The following is a 16,831-nucleotide window of genomic DNA, read 5'->3' as shown; positions in this document are numbered from 1 at the left end:
TTCTCGTTGAACAACTTAATTTTATAATCAACTTTTATGAAATAAATGAAAAATAAACGTTTGGTTCCTCAACTGCGTTGCCCACTCCAGTCAGCTGGTGGAGATGTGAGTTTTTTAGGTTCCGGCGACGCTGCCAGTGTGACGTATAATCTAGTGGACGGGCCGCTCCTTCAACAACAACAGCTAGTCAGACACCTCCGTAGCTTTCTAGCAAACATAGCAGCAACATTCACGCTCTTTACACTGTTTTGGTGTATATTAGTCGCTGTGTATGAAACACACTTCTGTTGTATGTACTTGTTGGCCCATTTAATTATATATTTACGTTGTTTGTCAGCTAGCTGGTTTAGAACTAGTCTAGTCGCTAATGCTAGCTAGCTAACATCCCCGACCATGAGTTCACTAAGCTACTCTCCTCCTGTTAAAGAAGAGGTGGTCTGCTGGACGGAGAAAGAAGCTCTTGTGAAAGAGGAGGAGGAAGAGGAGGCTGTTACAATACAAAAACAAGTAGAGGGTGAGGCTTTTACCGTGAAAGAAGAAGAGAAAGACGTTTCAGTGAAAGAAGAGGAAGACGCGTTCAGAGTGAAAGAAGAGGAGGATGTTACAGTAAAAGAAGAGGAGAAAGAGGAGGATGCAGTTTTTGGAGTGAAAGAGGAGGATGAGAAGATGACTGTCACATTGGAGGAAGAAGAGGTTGGAGATCTGTTTAACACCAGTAAGTACCGTCTCTGCAGTCGTTGAACCAATATGAAGTAAAGGGGTTCTACACTTTAATGTTGTTCTGTAGGAATGGCTGAAGCTACACTGTAAGGTGTAGAACATCAAGAGTGGACCATCAACAAAACGTTAACAATTGATCAAATGCATCCATTTACAATGCCTGAAGTACTGTAGTTCTCAATATCTCCCATTAGTTTAGCCCAATATGTAGTCTTAAAGGGGCAATCAGCAGTTGTTACATCCATTTTGGGACTTATACATGAATGATATGTACTCATTGTTTCTTGAAGAAATCACTTATAAATTCCTCATGAGCTTTGTTCAACTGTTGTACCCCATCAGAATCAGGAAAAAACTTTTTTTACTCCAATGTTTAGAAACAATGTAAACCAACACTGTATAGCCTCAACATGGTTAAAACTATAATGTTGATTTCATGGATGGTCAGTCCTTACATCCATAGGTCTGTCTATGAATTTGAAAGTAATTACATTTCTCCAGACCCATCATCATCTTATTACCAAAACAGTGGTGGAATGACACATTTGTTATTGTTTGAACTGCAGATTGCTGGGTTGTGTGGGTTTTTTAAACAGCAACAAAATGACTGCCCAGAGACTTGATTTGGTAAACAGCTGAAGGATGGGGGAAGGAGAAATGTAACCACTCTCAAATTCATATAGAAAGCTATTGTAGCAACCGTAACCCAACACCAAGCGACCTCGTCATGAAGTCCAGACATCTTGGCGTAACAGTTATAAGGTGTTGACTTGACAGTCAGTGGACCCAGGTTTGAGTCCACCTCAGGCCTACTCCCTGAATTCACTACACTATGAATACAAGGACTGGCCATCCATGAGTTCATAATGAAAGTTTTAACCAGATTGAGGCTATATAGTATATTCTAGAATTCATCCATGATGTCATAATGATAGTTTAACCAGGTTTCTAGGCTATATAGTATATTCTATAATTGCGAGTGAAGATTTCTTGTGGGTGTCAAATTATTAGAGCTGTTGATAAGTCATTGTATAATATTCAGCCAATTTTTTTCATGCCCTTACATTAAAGGCAAGACATACCTAGATTCAGTTACATTCATGAATTGGTTTGAAACCTTTGTTTTAATCCCTTCTCTAAGTTGGTGCCTTGACAGATTTGTATAAAACGGTTTGTCATAAAACACTATTTTTTTACATTTATTTAAATGTAACCTCTTTTTTTTAACTAGGCAAGTCAATTAAGAACAAATTCTTATTTACAATGACTGCCTACCCTGGACGACACTGGGCCAATTGTGTGCCACCCTATGGGACTCCCAATAACGGCTGGAATCAAACCAGGGTGTCTGTAGTGAAGCCTCAAGCACTAAGATGCAGTGTCTTAGACCGCTGCACCACTCATGAGCCCCAAAATCATGTTCTAGTGCTGTCCCCAACTAAAATATATCTTGTTCAACCAAGAGTCATCTGTTCTTTCCATCAATCGCCCCATGTGTTTTAATAAAATCAACTATATGTACGTAACTTTTCTGATGCTTTAACCAGCTGTTTTGTGATTAAATTATTACAGATACACAAATTACTAGAGGGAGCCAGTCATCAATATAACCTAACCAGAAGATGAAAATTATACAAATCTTAAAGTAACTTTTATTGCCATTATGACATCATGGATGAATTCTAGTTGCCAACTATGTAAAAATAGAGCCTACAAATAAAAACATTGCAGCCTGAAGGTAGAAAATATCCTGATTAAAAATCAATATTCTATAAATCACATTGGCTGCACATGCCCTGTCGACAACGAACTTGAAACATTCAATCAACTGGGTCAGCCAAAACTCCCAATAGCAAGCTTGCGACATTGTATAACATATTCTGGGCCCTCAGTTTCCCAGTGAATTCGGGACAGACACAGCTGCTTTAGGCTATTTTTGCAAAGGATAAGAAGTAATCTTAAATACCGGATCTTGTTGTTGGACATTTTTTGTATTCAGATATCTGAAATGCACTCGAACTACGTAACATTTATTGTCTCCTTATATTACGCTGGGAAAACAGTTTTCATGTGTACAGAAATCCTAAATCATTTCAGAGTTTGGATTTCGCAATGGTTTAAACCGAGAGTCATCTGAAGTTGATTGACAGCACCCAAATGGATACTGTCATTAACGTGGTTCTTCAATAATTACACATAGTTCTTAATACTGTAGCTGTTTAGTTACAGTCACATGTTCAACTATCATCAGCTGATTCAAGAAATCATTTTCTAAATGCCAGTCAAATGACAAACATCATGACATAGGTATATTTGTTGTTTGGTGACCTTATGGGTCCTACAGTAGGTCTATGCTATTGTTAGTTGAAGTTATGGGTCCTACAGTAGGTTTATGTTGTTGTTAGGTGAAGTTATGGGTCCTACAGTAGGTCTATGTTATTGTTAGGTGAAGTTATGGGCCAATTTGGCAAACACTTACAAACCCTCATTGTCAGGCTGATGGCAAAGCTAGCCAAAGTACAATTCTGGTTGAAGTGTTTTTTAAAAGTTTAAAGCAGTTGATTTGCGACAGTAACACAAACATATTAAGTAGGAGATTCAAGCGAGCTTTACAATTATAATCCAAAGTAGTGTGATATGCAGTCATAAGCAACCTGGAAATGGAGGTTACTCCCCTGAGTTTTCCCCCATTCACATTCAGAATACATTGTGAAAAACTAAAATCTTTTCTCACCGTTTTTGCTCCAGGCAGATATACTACATCCAATACTAGTGGTTTCCTCATTACCAGATATACTACATCCATGACTAGTGGTTTCCTCATTACCAGATATACTACATCCATAACTAGTGGTTTCCTCATTACCAGATATACTACATCCATAACTATCGGTTTCCTCATTACCAGATATACTACATCCATAACTAGTGGTTTCCTCATTACCAGATATACTACATCCATAACTATCGGTTTCCTCATTACCAGATATACTACATCCATAACTAGTGGTTTCCTCATTACCAGATATACTACATCCATAACTAGTGGTTTCCTCATTACCAGATATACTACATCCATAACTAGTGGTTTCCTCATTACCAGATATACTACATCCATAACTAGTGGTTTCCAAATGAGCAGATATACTACATCCATAACTAGTGGTTTCCTCATTACCAGATATACTACATCCATAACTAATGGTTTCCTCATTACCAGATATACTACATCCATAACTAGTGGTTTCCTCATTACCAGATATACTACATCCATAACTAGTGGTTTCCTCATTACCAGATATACTACATCCATAACTAGTGGTTTCCTCATTAGCAGATATACTACATCCATAACTAGTGGTTTCCAAATGAGCAGATATACTACATCCATAACTAGTGGTTTCCTCATTACCAGATATACTACATCCATAACTAATGGTTTCCTCATTACCAGATATACTACATCCATAACTAGTGGTTTCCTCATTACCAGATATACTACATCCATAACTAGTGGTTTCCTCATTACCAGATATACTACATCCATAACTAGTGGTTTCCTCATTACCAGATATACTACATCCATAACTAGTGGTTTCCAAATGAGCAGATATACTACATCCATAACTAGTGGTTTCCTCATTACCAGATATACTACATCCATAACTAATGGTTTCCTCATTACCAGATATACTACATCCATAACTAGTGGTTTCCTCATTACCAGATATACTACATCCATAACTAGTGGTTTCCTCATTAGCTTGGAGGAGTTTCTGCAATCAAATTGCCCTCGTGCCGCAATTTTAGAAAACACCGAAAGGGGCCTGTATTGGAGACCAAAAGTCTTCTGGCACACTGCTTAGAGTTTCAACAACATTATTTCTAGTTGTTAGATGTTACTACTAATGTGAAAACAAGACAAAATATGACTTCTTGCTCATTTTTAAGACAATTGTCAAATAATTTTAACATTTATTACAGACATCAATTGTCGTTCAACATCATGGCTACGCTGTTGGCATCACCTTTTACAGTGGATTTTTTCACGTTTGTGAACTAATGAATAGACAGAGCTTAATTAGGGCTAGGCCCCTTTTTTCTCAATTTCTGCCTGAATGACGTGCCCAATGTAAACTGCCTGTTGCTCAGGCCCTGAAGCCAGGATATGCATATAATTGGTACCATTGGAAAGACAACACTTTGTAGAAATGTTAAAATAATATAGGAGAATAACACACTAGATATGGTAGAAGAAAATCAAAAGAAATACCAACCAGATATTTTTTACATTTTTGAGAGACCATCCTCTTAGAATTGCAAGAGAAAAGGCATACTGAAAATTAAATCCCTGGATGCAGTTCCTATGGCTTCCACAAGGTGTCACCAGTCTATGTTAAATGTTGCAGGCTTGTAACTTCCAAAACGAATAAGAAATATCAGTTTTAGTACAGGGACACAGTCTTGGAAATTCGTGTTTGCGCGCGACATGAAGACAGGACGCAACTGCTAAAGTCGGTTTCCTATTGAACATACTTCTTTCCGTAAGAAATATTATAGTTTGATTACATTTAGTGACATTTACTTATCTGAGGAGTAAATAGAAACATATTTTGACTTGTTGAAACAAAGTTTAGGGTTTAGCTTTTTGGATTCCTTTGTCTGCATGTTGAACGAGTGGATTACTCAACAATTGTTAAGACAGATTATTTCACTTATAATTCACTGTATCACAATTCCAGTGGGTCAGAAATTTACATACACTAAGTTGACTGTGCCTTTAAACATCTTGGAAAAATCCTGAAAATGATGTCATGGCTTTAGAATCTTCTGATAGGCTAATTGACATCGAGTCAATTGGATGTGTACCTGTGGATGTATTTCAAGGCCTACCTTGACACTCAGTGCCTCTTTGCTTGACATCATGGGACAATCTAAAGAAATCAGCCAAGATCCCAGAAAAACAATTGTAGACCTCCACAAGTCTGGTTCATCCTTGGGAGCAATATCCAAATGCTTGAGGGTACCATGTTCATCTGTACAAACTGTAGTTTGCAAGTATAAACACCATTTGACCACGCAGCCGTCATACCTCTCAGGAAGGAGATGCGTACTGTCTCCTAGAGATGAACGTACTTTGGTTTCGAAAAGTGCAAATCAATCCCAGAACAACAGCAAAGGACTGTGTGAAGATGCTGGAGAAAACGGGTACAAAAGTATTTATATCCACAGTAAAACGAGTCCTATATCGACGTATATCGACAGCAGGGAAGAAGCCACTTCTCCAAAAACCGCCATAAAAAAAGCCAGACTACGGTTTGCAACTGCACATGGGGACAAAGATTGTTCATTGTGGAGAAATGTCCTCTGGTCGGATGAAACAAAAACAGAACTGCTTGGCCATAATGACCATCGTTATGTTTGGAGGAAAAAGGGGGACGCTTTCCCAACCGTGAAGCATGGGGGTGGCAGCATCATGTTGTGGGGGTGCTTTGCTGCAGGAGGGACTGGTGCACTTCACAAAATGGATGTCATCATGAGGACGAGAAAATTATGTGGATATGTTGAAGCAACATCTCAAGACATCAGTCAGGAAGTTAAAGCTTGGTCGCAAATGAATCTTCCAAATGGACAATGACCACAAGCATACTTCCAAAGTTGTATTGGAAGTGACCATCACAAGGTCCTGACCTCAATCCTATAGAAAATGTGTGGGCAGAACTGAAAAGTGTGTGCGAGCAAGGAGGCCTACAAACCTGACTCAGTTACACCAGCTCTGTCAGGAGGAATGGGCCAACATTCACCCAACTTATTGTGGAAGCTTGTGGAAGGCTACCCGAAATGTTTGACTGAAGTTAAACAGTTTCAAGGCAATGCTACCAAATACTAATTGAGTGTATGTAAACTTCTGACCCACTGGGAGTGTGATGAAATAAATAAAAGCTCAAATAAATAATTCTCTCTACTATTATTCTGGCATTTCATATTATTTTAATAAAGTGGTGACCCTAACTGACCTAAGACAGGGAATTCTTTACTAGGATTAAATGTCAGGAATTGAGTTAAACTGAGTTTAAATGTTTTGGGCTAAGGTGAATGTAAACTTCCAACTTCAACTGTATATGTACCTAAATGTTTAATATCCATCATTTTTGTGATTATACATTTGAATTGCGCGCCCTCCAGTTTCACTGGAAGTTGTCACGCTAGCGGGATGCCTCGGCTTAAGAATGTGAGTTTAAATAGACTGAAGAAGTTCATGTGAGTTTCCTTGAGTAGCATCCTGATCTTGCACAGATAGTGTGCTGTAATATTCAGAATACATTTTGAAAAACTAAAATCTTCACTCACCACTAGATATACTACATCCATAACTAGTGGTTTCCTAATTCGCAGGGAGTAGTTTCTGCAAACAAATTGTGTGTGCATTGCCCTCGTGGCGCAATTTTAGCAAACACAGAAAGGGTCCTATATTGGACACCAAAAGTATTTTGGCACACTGCTTAGGATTTCAACAACTTTAATAACTTTTTCCTAGCCTACAATAATCAAAGTTACTACTAATGTGAAAACAAGATGAAAATATGACTGTTCTTTCTCATTTTAAGACATTTGTTAAATAATTTGAGCATTCATTACAGACATCAATTGTTGTATAACATCATGGCTACGCTGTTGGCATCACCTTTTACAGTGGATTTCTGCTGTTATGGGCCTTTAACCATCTGTCTGACTTTGTTGTTCACACAGGAGAGAGACGTGACTATTGTGGATCCTCTGGGGAGCCTCAACAACCTCATGAAGCTGACAAGGCAGAGAAGAGTCTCTCTACATTAGAACACCTCAAGAAACACCAGCAGAGATCCAAAGGGAAGAGAACTCACTGCTGCTCTGATTGTGGGAAGAGTTTCACCTCCTCAGGCATTACAATTCATCAGAGAATCCACACAGGAGAGAAACCTTTTAGCTGTACTCAATGTGGGAAGAGTTTTACTCAGTCAACCATCCTGATATCACACCAGAGAACACACACAGGTGTAAAACCCTATAGCTGTGCTCATTGTGGGAAGAGATTCACCTCCTCAAAAGTCGTTAATGTACATCAGAAAATCCATACAGGAGAGAAACCTTTTAGCTGCTCTGACTGTGGAAAGAGTTTTCTACTCTCAGGACAATTAAAATCACACCAGAGAACACACACAGGAGAGAAAACCTGTAGCTGTGATGAATGTGGGAAGAGTTACACTACATTTAACAATCTGATGGTACACCAGAGAACACACACAGGAGAGAAACCATATTGCTGTGGTCAATGTGGGAAGAGTTTTACTCAGCCACAAACTCTGATATCACACCAGAGAACACACACAGGTGAGAAACCTTATTGCTGTGGTCAATGTGGGAAGAGTTTTACTCAGCCACATACCCTGATATCACACCAGAGAACACACACAGGAGAGAAACCTTATAGCTGTGATCAATGTGGGAAGCATTTTACTCAGTCAAGCCACTTGATAGCACACCAGAGAACACACACAGGAGAGAAACCTCATAACTGTGCTCAATGTGGGAAGAGTTTTACTACATCTTGCCAGCTAACTACTCACCAGAGAACACACACAGGAAATAATCCTTATAGCTGTACTCAATGTGGGAAGAGTTTTACTCAGTCAAGCCACCTGATATCACACCAGAGAACACATACAGGAGAGAAACCTTATGGCTGTGATAAATGTGACAAGAGATACTCTGATAAAAGATACCTGATTAAACATCAGAAAATACATGCATGAAGGAGTTTTTTCATTATATCAAACATCGTAGAAGGAGTATTTGTTTGCTGATTGTCTCAAGGGTGGGCAGTCAAAAGTTTTGTGTTTTGCTTTTAGCCAGTGAATCACAATTTATTTTGACTGCAAGTTTTTCCATATTGGAGATGAGTTTTGTTTGGGCTCGTTCCAAGGGGACGCTATTGAGTTTTAGGAAGACTAGAGTTCTAGAAGCTAGTGAGTTTTAGGAAGATGAGAGTTCTAGAAGCTAGTGGAGTTTTTTTACAAAATTAGTTTTAGAATTCTATAGAAAGAAAAAGGTGAGAAATAACACTTGTATATTATTATTTAGAAATAAACGTTTTTTTTCTTGTTTTTAATTGTTGACAGCCAGTAGACACCATGTTAATATTGTAGAAAGTGAAGCATTGTAGTTGATTATAATGTTAAATGGAAGTTGTTTTCTGTTGGTGGTGAGCAAACTTGTCCAACAAAAATATAGGATATATTTCTTGTTGTCTTAAAGCGGGAAGGTGTTACTGGCTTTGGTTTTTCCATTTATGTTTTGAGGTTGGACTTTAGCACGTCTAGCTCGTAGGGCGCACTGATTGGTGTCACCTCGTTAGTCAGTATGTGTTACACCAGTTCTTTTGTTTGCCCAGTGCTCCAGTTGTCTTGATAGATGTGGAGAGTCAACACCTTTAGTTGATCCACCTTTTTGGTTTGCTTCCTGTCTTTAAGTTTGATGTGGGTTATTATTTTGTTCTCCTCTTCTTGGGCAGATTTAGTGGGTCTCATGGTGGGTGTCTTTTATGTCCCAGTTGTTGTTACTAGTCAACTTTCAGGGGACACTGAGAGCAAAGATTGCAAGATTATGTTATAATACTTTTATTGCATCAAGTGGTTGTTTTATGCAACAGAATAGAGGGTTCTTATAACTATTGTGTCTGTGTGTTCTACTGAGGATGGTCCTGAAAACACTGACAGGAGATTTACAATGTCTTTTGGGTGATGATATCTAAAGAGACTGCATTCCAGAGCATGAGATAATGTTTCTTTCTATATGGTACCAGGGAGAGATGACCTCAGGGCCAGACCCTGGTCTCTACACAAAGGGTACTGTTTTTACAGCAGATACTGTCTGCTGTGAATTATAAGTACCTTTCATACAAATCTTAATCTTGTGACCCGTTCTATACATCTGTTGTTCATCATGTAGATTGAAAGGGGTGTATCTTGGCTGTAAAAGACCTTTGTACTTTTGTCTCGTGGCTCTCAGCAAATCATCTGGGGGTGATTCGTCGACCAGCCATCATTATCGTAGAGCACTCAATTGATTAACTTTTATATGTGTACGTTGTATTGCCTGCTCCCTTAAGTGAATAAAATATTTAGTTTAAGAATAACTCTGACTTGTGTGATACGTTTGTCTCCTCAATTGATATGAAAGAAATTAACCACATATGGGGATGTGAATCTTGACTTGGTGACCTCTCCTGACAACCTGGGTAAATGGTGCACCCGGGATCCCTCAAACATGGGATCTCAGGGAGACCACACTTTGGGAATGGAGCAGATGGACCCACCTTTGATCTGAGAGGCAGCGAGCCGAGTGGATACCACATCTCAAACCTAGTTTAAAAAAAAGAGGTGAGCGAAACACGCAAAGTGTAGTTTTTAGAAAAGCCTCGTAGGCTCGGAGTGTGTATTCCTGTGTGAGGGTGGCACCTTGGAGGTGTAAACAGGGCCCATTCAGGAGGCTCTGAGTGTGTATTCCTGTGTGAGGGAGGCACCTTTGGAGGTGTAAACAGAGCTCAGGCTCTGAGTGTGTGTTCCTGTATTTTCCCAGTATGGGAGGAGTTGCTAGATTTATTGAATAAACCTTTTTCCATAAAGTTAGAGTGAACAAAGGTGGCTGACTAACTGTTGATGTTGAAGAAGCATCCCGTCCACTAGATGATACGTCACAGTGGCAGAATCACCTGAAAGACGCTCATCGCCATCTGCTGACTGCAGTTGGTATCGCAATTGAGAAAATAATTTCAGACAAAAAGCAACTGCCCCTAAAAAACCAACGACTCCCTTTGAAAACAGGCGATGTGGCATCAGAAACATTTATTAACGTGTAAAAATGTACTACAAAGTGTAGCTAAATAGAATATCTTTGGTCATTCCCACTCAGCACGTGACGTCCAAGGACGTTGATTTATGGGGCGATATCAGGTCTGTCTGTTGTGGCCGCTATTTTGCCCCAAATTAGCCATCCCAAATTGGGCTGTGTATAACTATGTAAATGTCTCTCGGACAAGGTGACTTTTATCAATATACACTATAAAAAGTAAAGGATCCTGTAGTATCCTGTAGGGGTTCGTCAAATTGAAACTGTGGGGGAACCCCTATAAGATAAGTTCTTTGAAGAACCCATTATAATGGTTGCTCAAAGAACCTTTTGGGGTTCATTTTTTTAACTCCCTGTCCACCCTCCCTCCATTATATATATATTTTTATAATAATAATAACAATATTGATTTCAATAATTCATTGTTTATTTAGTGGCACCACAAATGTGAATTAATATTTACAAAACAATTTACCAAACAAAACACATGACAAAATTTCAAAATTTCTGCAGACATGTCAGACCATAATAAATAATACATTTACTTTGTGTAGTGCTCTTCATGACATTTAAAAATAAATTAAAAATAATGTACAATAAAAACAACACACATTAAAAATGTGGCCAGAGCAGCGAACAGTTTTGACTGGGCTGCGCGGGAACTGTACTTCCTCAGTGGTAGGGAGGCGAGCAGGACAGAGGTGGATGAACGCAGTGCCCTTGTTTGGGTGTAGGGCCTGATCAGAGCCTGGAGGTACTGAGGTGCCGTTCCCCTCACAGCTCCGTAGACAAGCACCATGGTCTTGTAGCGGATGCGAGCTTCAACTGAAAGCCAGTAATTAATACACATACAATTAACAAAGACCATAACAAATGTTCAGCTGTAGTTTTATATAAGCATGCACACCTATGTTTATGAAGAAACAGATGATCGGTGCATAGGCATACCTTGTCACGGACATAAAGGCCACTCGGGTCCTCATTGAAGAGGTTGGGCAAGAGCAGAATCACTGCTGTGGTCTCCAGTCCTAGTAAAGTAAAGCAATGATCTTACTACACTTGCTAATTTTTTACAAAATGCATTAGAGAAAGGGAAGGAATAAGAGCAAGTACCTCTTCTGTATTGTCCTTCAGGGACTGTCAAAATAGCAGGATGATGTCCTCCCCCCAGCCTCGCCTCTCTACCTTTGATAGGTGTGCAAAAAGACAATTCAAGGACTATGTTGACCTTGAATTATTATTTTTGTCTACATTCATTTCATGGACTTGATTAATTTCTGAGAAGATCTGAAAAGATAATTTGCACACATTTGTATGCTAATAGATTTCAGTTTGTATTGACTGCTATGTAGGTTTAATGTACACTTCAAATGCAGCTGTCCTACAACATATCTGTACCTTCTTGATCCCAGTTGCATTGTGTCCATGTTTTGTCCTATAAGAATTTCAAAGGAAGAGAAAATGCGTCAAAGAATAGTCTTACAAGCATTAAAATATATATATATATATTAAATATATATTGAAAGATAAATGGAAGTGTTTCAGGGATTGTTTGACAGTGATGAGGGTTGGTCGATTGACCGCGGACCCATAAAGGATGCAGGCAATGAGGCAGTGGTCGCTGAGATCCTGATTGAAAACAGCAAAGTGTTTTTGGAGGGCAAGTTGGTCAGGATACTATCTATGAGGGTGCCCATGTTTATGGATTTAGGGTTCTACCTGGTGGGTCCCTTGATAATTTGTGTGAGATTGAGGGCATCTAGCTTGGATTGTAGGACGGCCGGGGTGTTCAGCATATCCCAGTTTAGGCCACCCAACAGAAAGAACTCTGAAGATAGATGGGGGGGGAATCAATTTACATATGGTGTCCAGGGCACAGCTGGGAGCTGAAGTCTATAACAGGCGGCAACAGCGAGAGACTATTTCTGGAGAGATTCATTTTTTAAATTAGAAACTCAAACTGTTTGGGCACGGACCTGGAAAGTATGACAGAACTTTGCAGGCCATCTCTGCAGCAGATTGCATCTCCTCTCCCTTTGGCAGTTATATCTTCACGGAAAATGTTGTCGATTGGGACGGAAATTTCAGAATTTGTTGTGGCCTTCCAAAGCCAGGATTCAGACACGGCAAGGACATCAAGGTTGGCAGAGTGTGCTAAAGCAATGAGTAAAACAAATTTAGGGAGGAGGCTTCTGAAGTTAACATGCATGAAACCAAGACTTTTACGGTTACAGAAGTCAACAAATGAGAGCGCCTGGGGACACACAGGGCCTGGGTTAACCTCTACATCACCCGAGGAACAGAGGAGTAGGATGAGGGTACGGCTAAAGGCTATCAGAACTGGTCGTCTCGTGCGTTGGGAACAGAGAATAAAAGGAGCAGATTTCTGGGCGTGGTAGGATAGATTCAAGGCATGATGTACAGACAGGGGTATGGTAGGGTGCGAGTAAAGTGGAGGTAAACCTAGGCATTGAGTGATGATAAGAGAGGTTGCATCTCTGGAGGCACCAGTTATGCTAGGTGACGTCACTGCAAGTGTGGGAGGTGGGACAAAAGAGTTCTCTGAGGCATGTTGAGTGGGACTAGGGGCTCCGCAGTAAAATAAAACAATGATAACTACCCTAAACAACAGTATACAAGGCATGTTGACATTAGAGAGACATAAAGCGAGGCATAAAGCAATCACAGGTGTTGATTGGGAGAGCTAGCTAAGACAACAACGGGTAAGACAACAGTTAATCAGCTAAGACAACAACAGGTAAAATGGTGATGAATGGACAGAGAGGGTCAGTTAACTACACACAGGGCCTGAGTTCGAGGCTGACAGATAAACAAAATAAACTAAATGGAGTACCGTGATTAATGAATAGTCCAGCAGGCATCAGCTATGTAGCCAAGTGATCATAGGGTCCAGTGAACAGGACTATATGAACCAGCGAAGCCGATATGGTAGTCTTTACTACGCTGGCCGGGAGATGCGCCTGGCTCGGGGCTAATTGGTGCTAGCTTCGGGACAAGGACGTTAGCCACTATAGCCAATCCGGTGCAAAGATCCAGAGCTTAAGGCAGGAATCCGGTGATGTAGTGGCTTCTAGTCATGTTAGTGAAGAATCTGGGAGACATCAGCTGTGTAGCTGAGTGATCATAGGGTCCACTGAGCAGGCCGGGAGATGGGCCTGGCTCAAGGCTAGCTTCGAGGCTGGGCCACTCGGTGGCAGCTAGATCGCTGCGATTATCTGGTGTAATGGTCCAGATTTAAAAATGGAAAAAGAGATTGAAATATATTGCAATTTATATGAAAAGACGAAAAAAACATAACATTTACAACAAACGCGTCTTACTGCTCCGCCATCTTGGATTACAAGATGACCCTTAGTTAAAAACTATTGGATTTAGCAAACTATGAAATGATTTAGTATTTCTGTTACCACAAAAACTGTTTCCCCAGTTTAACATAAGGAGCCACTAAATTATACGTAGTTCGAGTGTATTTCAGAATAGAAACAAACTGTCCGACAGCAAGATCCCGTATTTAAGTTGAAGTTCATCATATGACAAGCGTAACGTTATGACTATAAATACTGTTCCCTGAAGGAGAGAAACTAGGTACAACATACTATTAAATCCACACATGACAATAACTACTGTTCCCTGAAAGAGGGAAACTAGGTACAACATAATATTAAATTCACGCCTCGCTGGAAGCCCCGCGTCTACAGGTGATGACCGTCAGGCTCGGATTTATTCCTTAAAATTAATACCGCTCTTCACTGACCCAGGAAGCGGTAGGGCCAAACAGGTGTTGTACCTCGTTTCCCTCCTTCGGGGAACACTAATTATAGTGTTAGGTTCTAATTTTTCAGAGTAAATAACTCACGGACACTAGAGAAGATTAACCAAGTTGGTGAGCGAGAACATGTTTATGTTTTCAACATCACAAGTATATATACCACACTTTGGACACTCCTCCTTCTCTCCAATCCTTACATCTTCTGGGTCGACAGGAAGAGGGTAACAGGATACTAAACCCTTAATACTCCCTTCAGGGGCTCTGACCTGACCTCAACCCTTCCTTCGCCTAATCCACAGATGTCCATCCTCTTCCCTTACAGCAATCCTGTGATCTCCTCCCGTCCAATCAGTACATTCCACAGCCACTCTGTTTTTCTACAGATCTCACTCTTTATATACTCTGCGTCTGACCTATCATGTCTTTAATATCTCAATATTCAAAGTTTAGCCCGAATCCAACAATAGTCATAAAGTTACACTCCCTTTCAGTCGGTCAACTTCGGTAAAACATACTATGGGAAAATACAATCATTCCCCATGCCGACTCAAACGGATACTAAATGAAACGGCCCCTGGCAGACCACCCAGACCTTACTTTGCAAGATTTGTCAATTTATTAATTGTATTTTGTTTGAAACACTCCTGTCAATGTTGAGTAAGGACACACACCCAATTACACATATAGAAGTAGGACTAGTCTACCTGGCCTGAGCTCAAATGTAGGTAAAAAATGTGCCCATTTGGGGATGTCTGATAGTATTTCTGATTGTCTTAACGCACCAACACTAATGAGTTCTGGAGCTTCTCAAAGTAATGTTTTATTCACCTCAAACAGCAAATAAACAAAGTCTAATCAAAATAAATTTCTCAAAGTATTTGCAAAATATTTCCAGCTCTCACCCTTTCGATAACCACTCAGCACGAAAGGGAAAATGTAATGCGCTGATCCAGTGGAAATGTCAAAATACCTGATTACTTCTTATCCCTTTCATAAATAGCCTACAGCTGTGTCTGTCCAGAACTCACTGGCGCTGGAAACTATCTCGAGTTTTGGGCCGACCCAGTTGATAGTTGATCCAATGTTTCCAGTTCGTTGCAGACAGGCCATGTGTAGCCAATGAGATTTATATGATATTTATTTATCAGGATATTTTATACATACAGGCTGCAATGTTAGCATTTTTGAGGTTTATGTAGGTTATTAAAAAAAACTTAGCAACGGCAATAAAAATGTTTCTTTATAATTAATTTAAATTGAAATAGAATGTAGATTAACCACAGAGAATGATGTTGATATAAAGACTATAATAATTATTATTACTATTATAAATTAAATGAAACTGTTCCAATAAAATGTGAATATGAAAATCTTGGAAAAAATCCTGGCACCAGATCAGTAGAAATGGTCAGATAACTTGGCACCAAATGGAAAAGGTTGCTGACTGCTGGTGTAGTCTATTACCAGAAACTATAGGAGCATAACATCAGGATAGCCTAGTGGTTAGAGCATTGGACTAGTAACCGAAAGGTTGCAAGTTCGAATCCCCGAGCTGACAAGGTACAAATCTGTCGTTCTGCCCCTGAACAGGCAGTTAACCCACTGTTCCTAGGCCGTCATTGAAAATAAGAATTTGTTCTTAACTGACTTGCCTAGTAAAATAAAGGTAAAATAAAAAATAACGACTGCTGGAGTAGCCTATTACCAGAAACTATAGGAGCATAACGACTGCTGGTGTGGCATATTACCATAAACTATAGGAGCATAATGACTGCTGGTGTAGCCTATTACCAGAAACTATAGGAGCATAACGACTGCTGGTGTAGCCTATTACCAGAAACTATAGGAGCATAACGACTGCTGGTGTAGTCTATTACCAGAAACTGTAGGAGCATAACGACTGCTGGTTTAGTCTATTACCAGAAACTGTAGGAGCATAACGACTGCTGGTTTAGTCTATTACCAGAAACTGTAGGAGCATAACGACTGCTGGTGTAATCTATTTCCAGAAACTATAGGAGCATAACGACTGCTGGTTTAGTCTATTACCAGAAACTATAGGAGCATAACGACTGCTGGTGTGGCATATTACCATAAACTATAGGAGCATAATGACTGCTGGTGTAGCCTATTACCAGAAACTATAGGAGCATAACGACTGCTGGTGTAGTCTATTACCAGAAACTATAGGAGCATAACGACTGCTGGTGTGGCATATTACCATAAACTATAGGAGCATAATGACTACTGGTGTAGCCTATTACCAGAAACTATAGGAGCATAACGACTGCTGGTGTAGTCTATTACCAGAAACTATAGGAGCATAACGACTGCTGGTTTAGTCTATTACCAGAAACTGTAGGAGCATAACGACTGCTGGTGTAGTCTATTACCAGAAACTATAGGAGCATAACGACTGCTGGTGTAATCTAT

General features: G+C 39.8%; 1 protein-coding gene across 1 annotated transcript; it reads left to right on the top strand.

Moving 5' to 3' along the window:
* The first annotated feature begins 164 nt into the window (after positions 1-164).
* Positions 165-9,895, top strand: LOC115128102 (zinc finger protein 660-like). The gene is made up of 2 exons (XM_065006316.1): positions 165-715; positions 7,471-9,895. Exons 1-2 carry the CDS (start codon positions 394-396, stop codon positions 8,511-8,513), a joined length of 1,365 nt encoding a protein of 454 aa, XP_064862388.1. The 5' UTR covers positions 165-393; the 3' UTR covers positions 8,514-9,895.
* Positions 9,896-16,831: the final 6,936 nt, after the last annotated feature.

This window comes from Oncorhynchus nerka, linkage group LG21 (genome assembly GCF_034236695.1).
Source record: "Oncorhynchus nerka isolate Pitt River linkage group LG21, Oner_Uvic_2.0, whole genome shotgun sequence".
NCBI classification, from domain to species: domain Eukaryota; kingdom Metazoa; phylum Chordata; class Actinopteri; order Salmoniformes; family Salmonidae; genus Oncorhynchus; species Oncorhynchus nerka.
Note: the sequence above shows the minus strand (reverse complement) of the source record. Positions and strands in the feature narration are given on the sequence as shown.

What these genes read in the sequence shown, in the direction of transcription:
- LOC115128102 (XM_065006316.1), top strand. Translation starts at nt 394, where the DNA reads ATGAGTTCACTAAGCTACTCTCCTCCTGTTAAAGAAGAGGTGGTCTGC. An exon ending in TGGAGATCTGTTTAACACCA is followed by an intron (nt 716 to 7,470) that starts GTAAGTACCGTC and finishes TTGTTCACACAG; the next exon opens with GAGAGAGACGTGACTATTGT.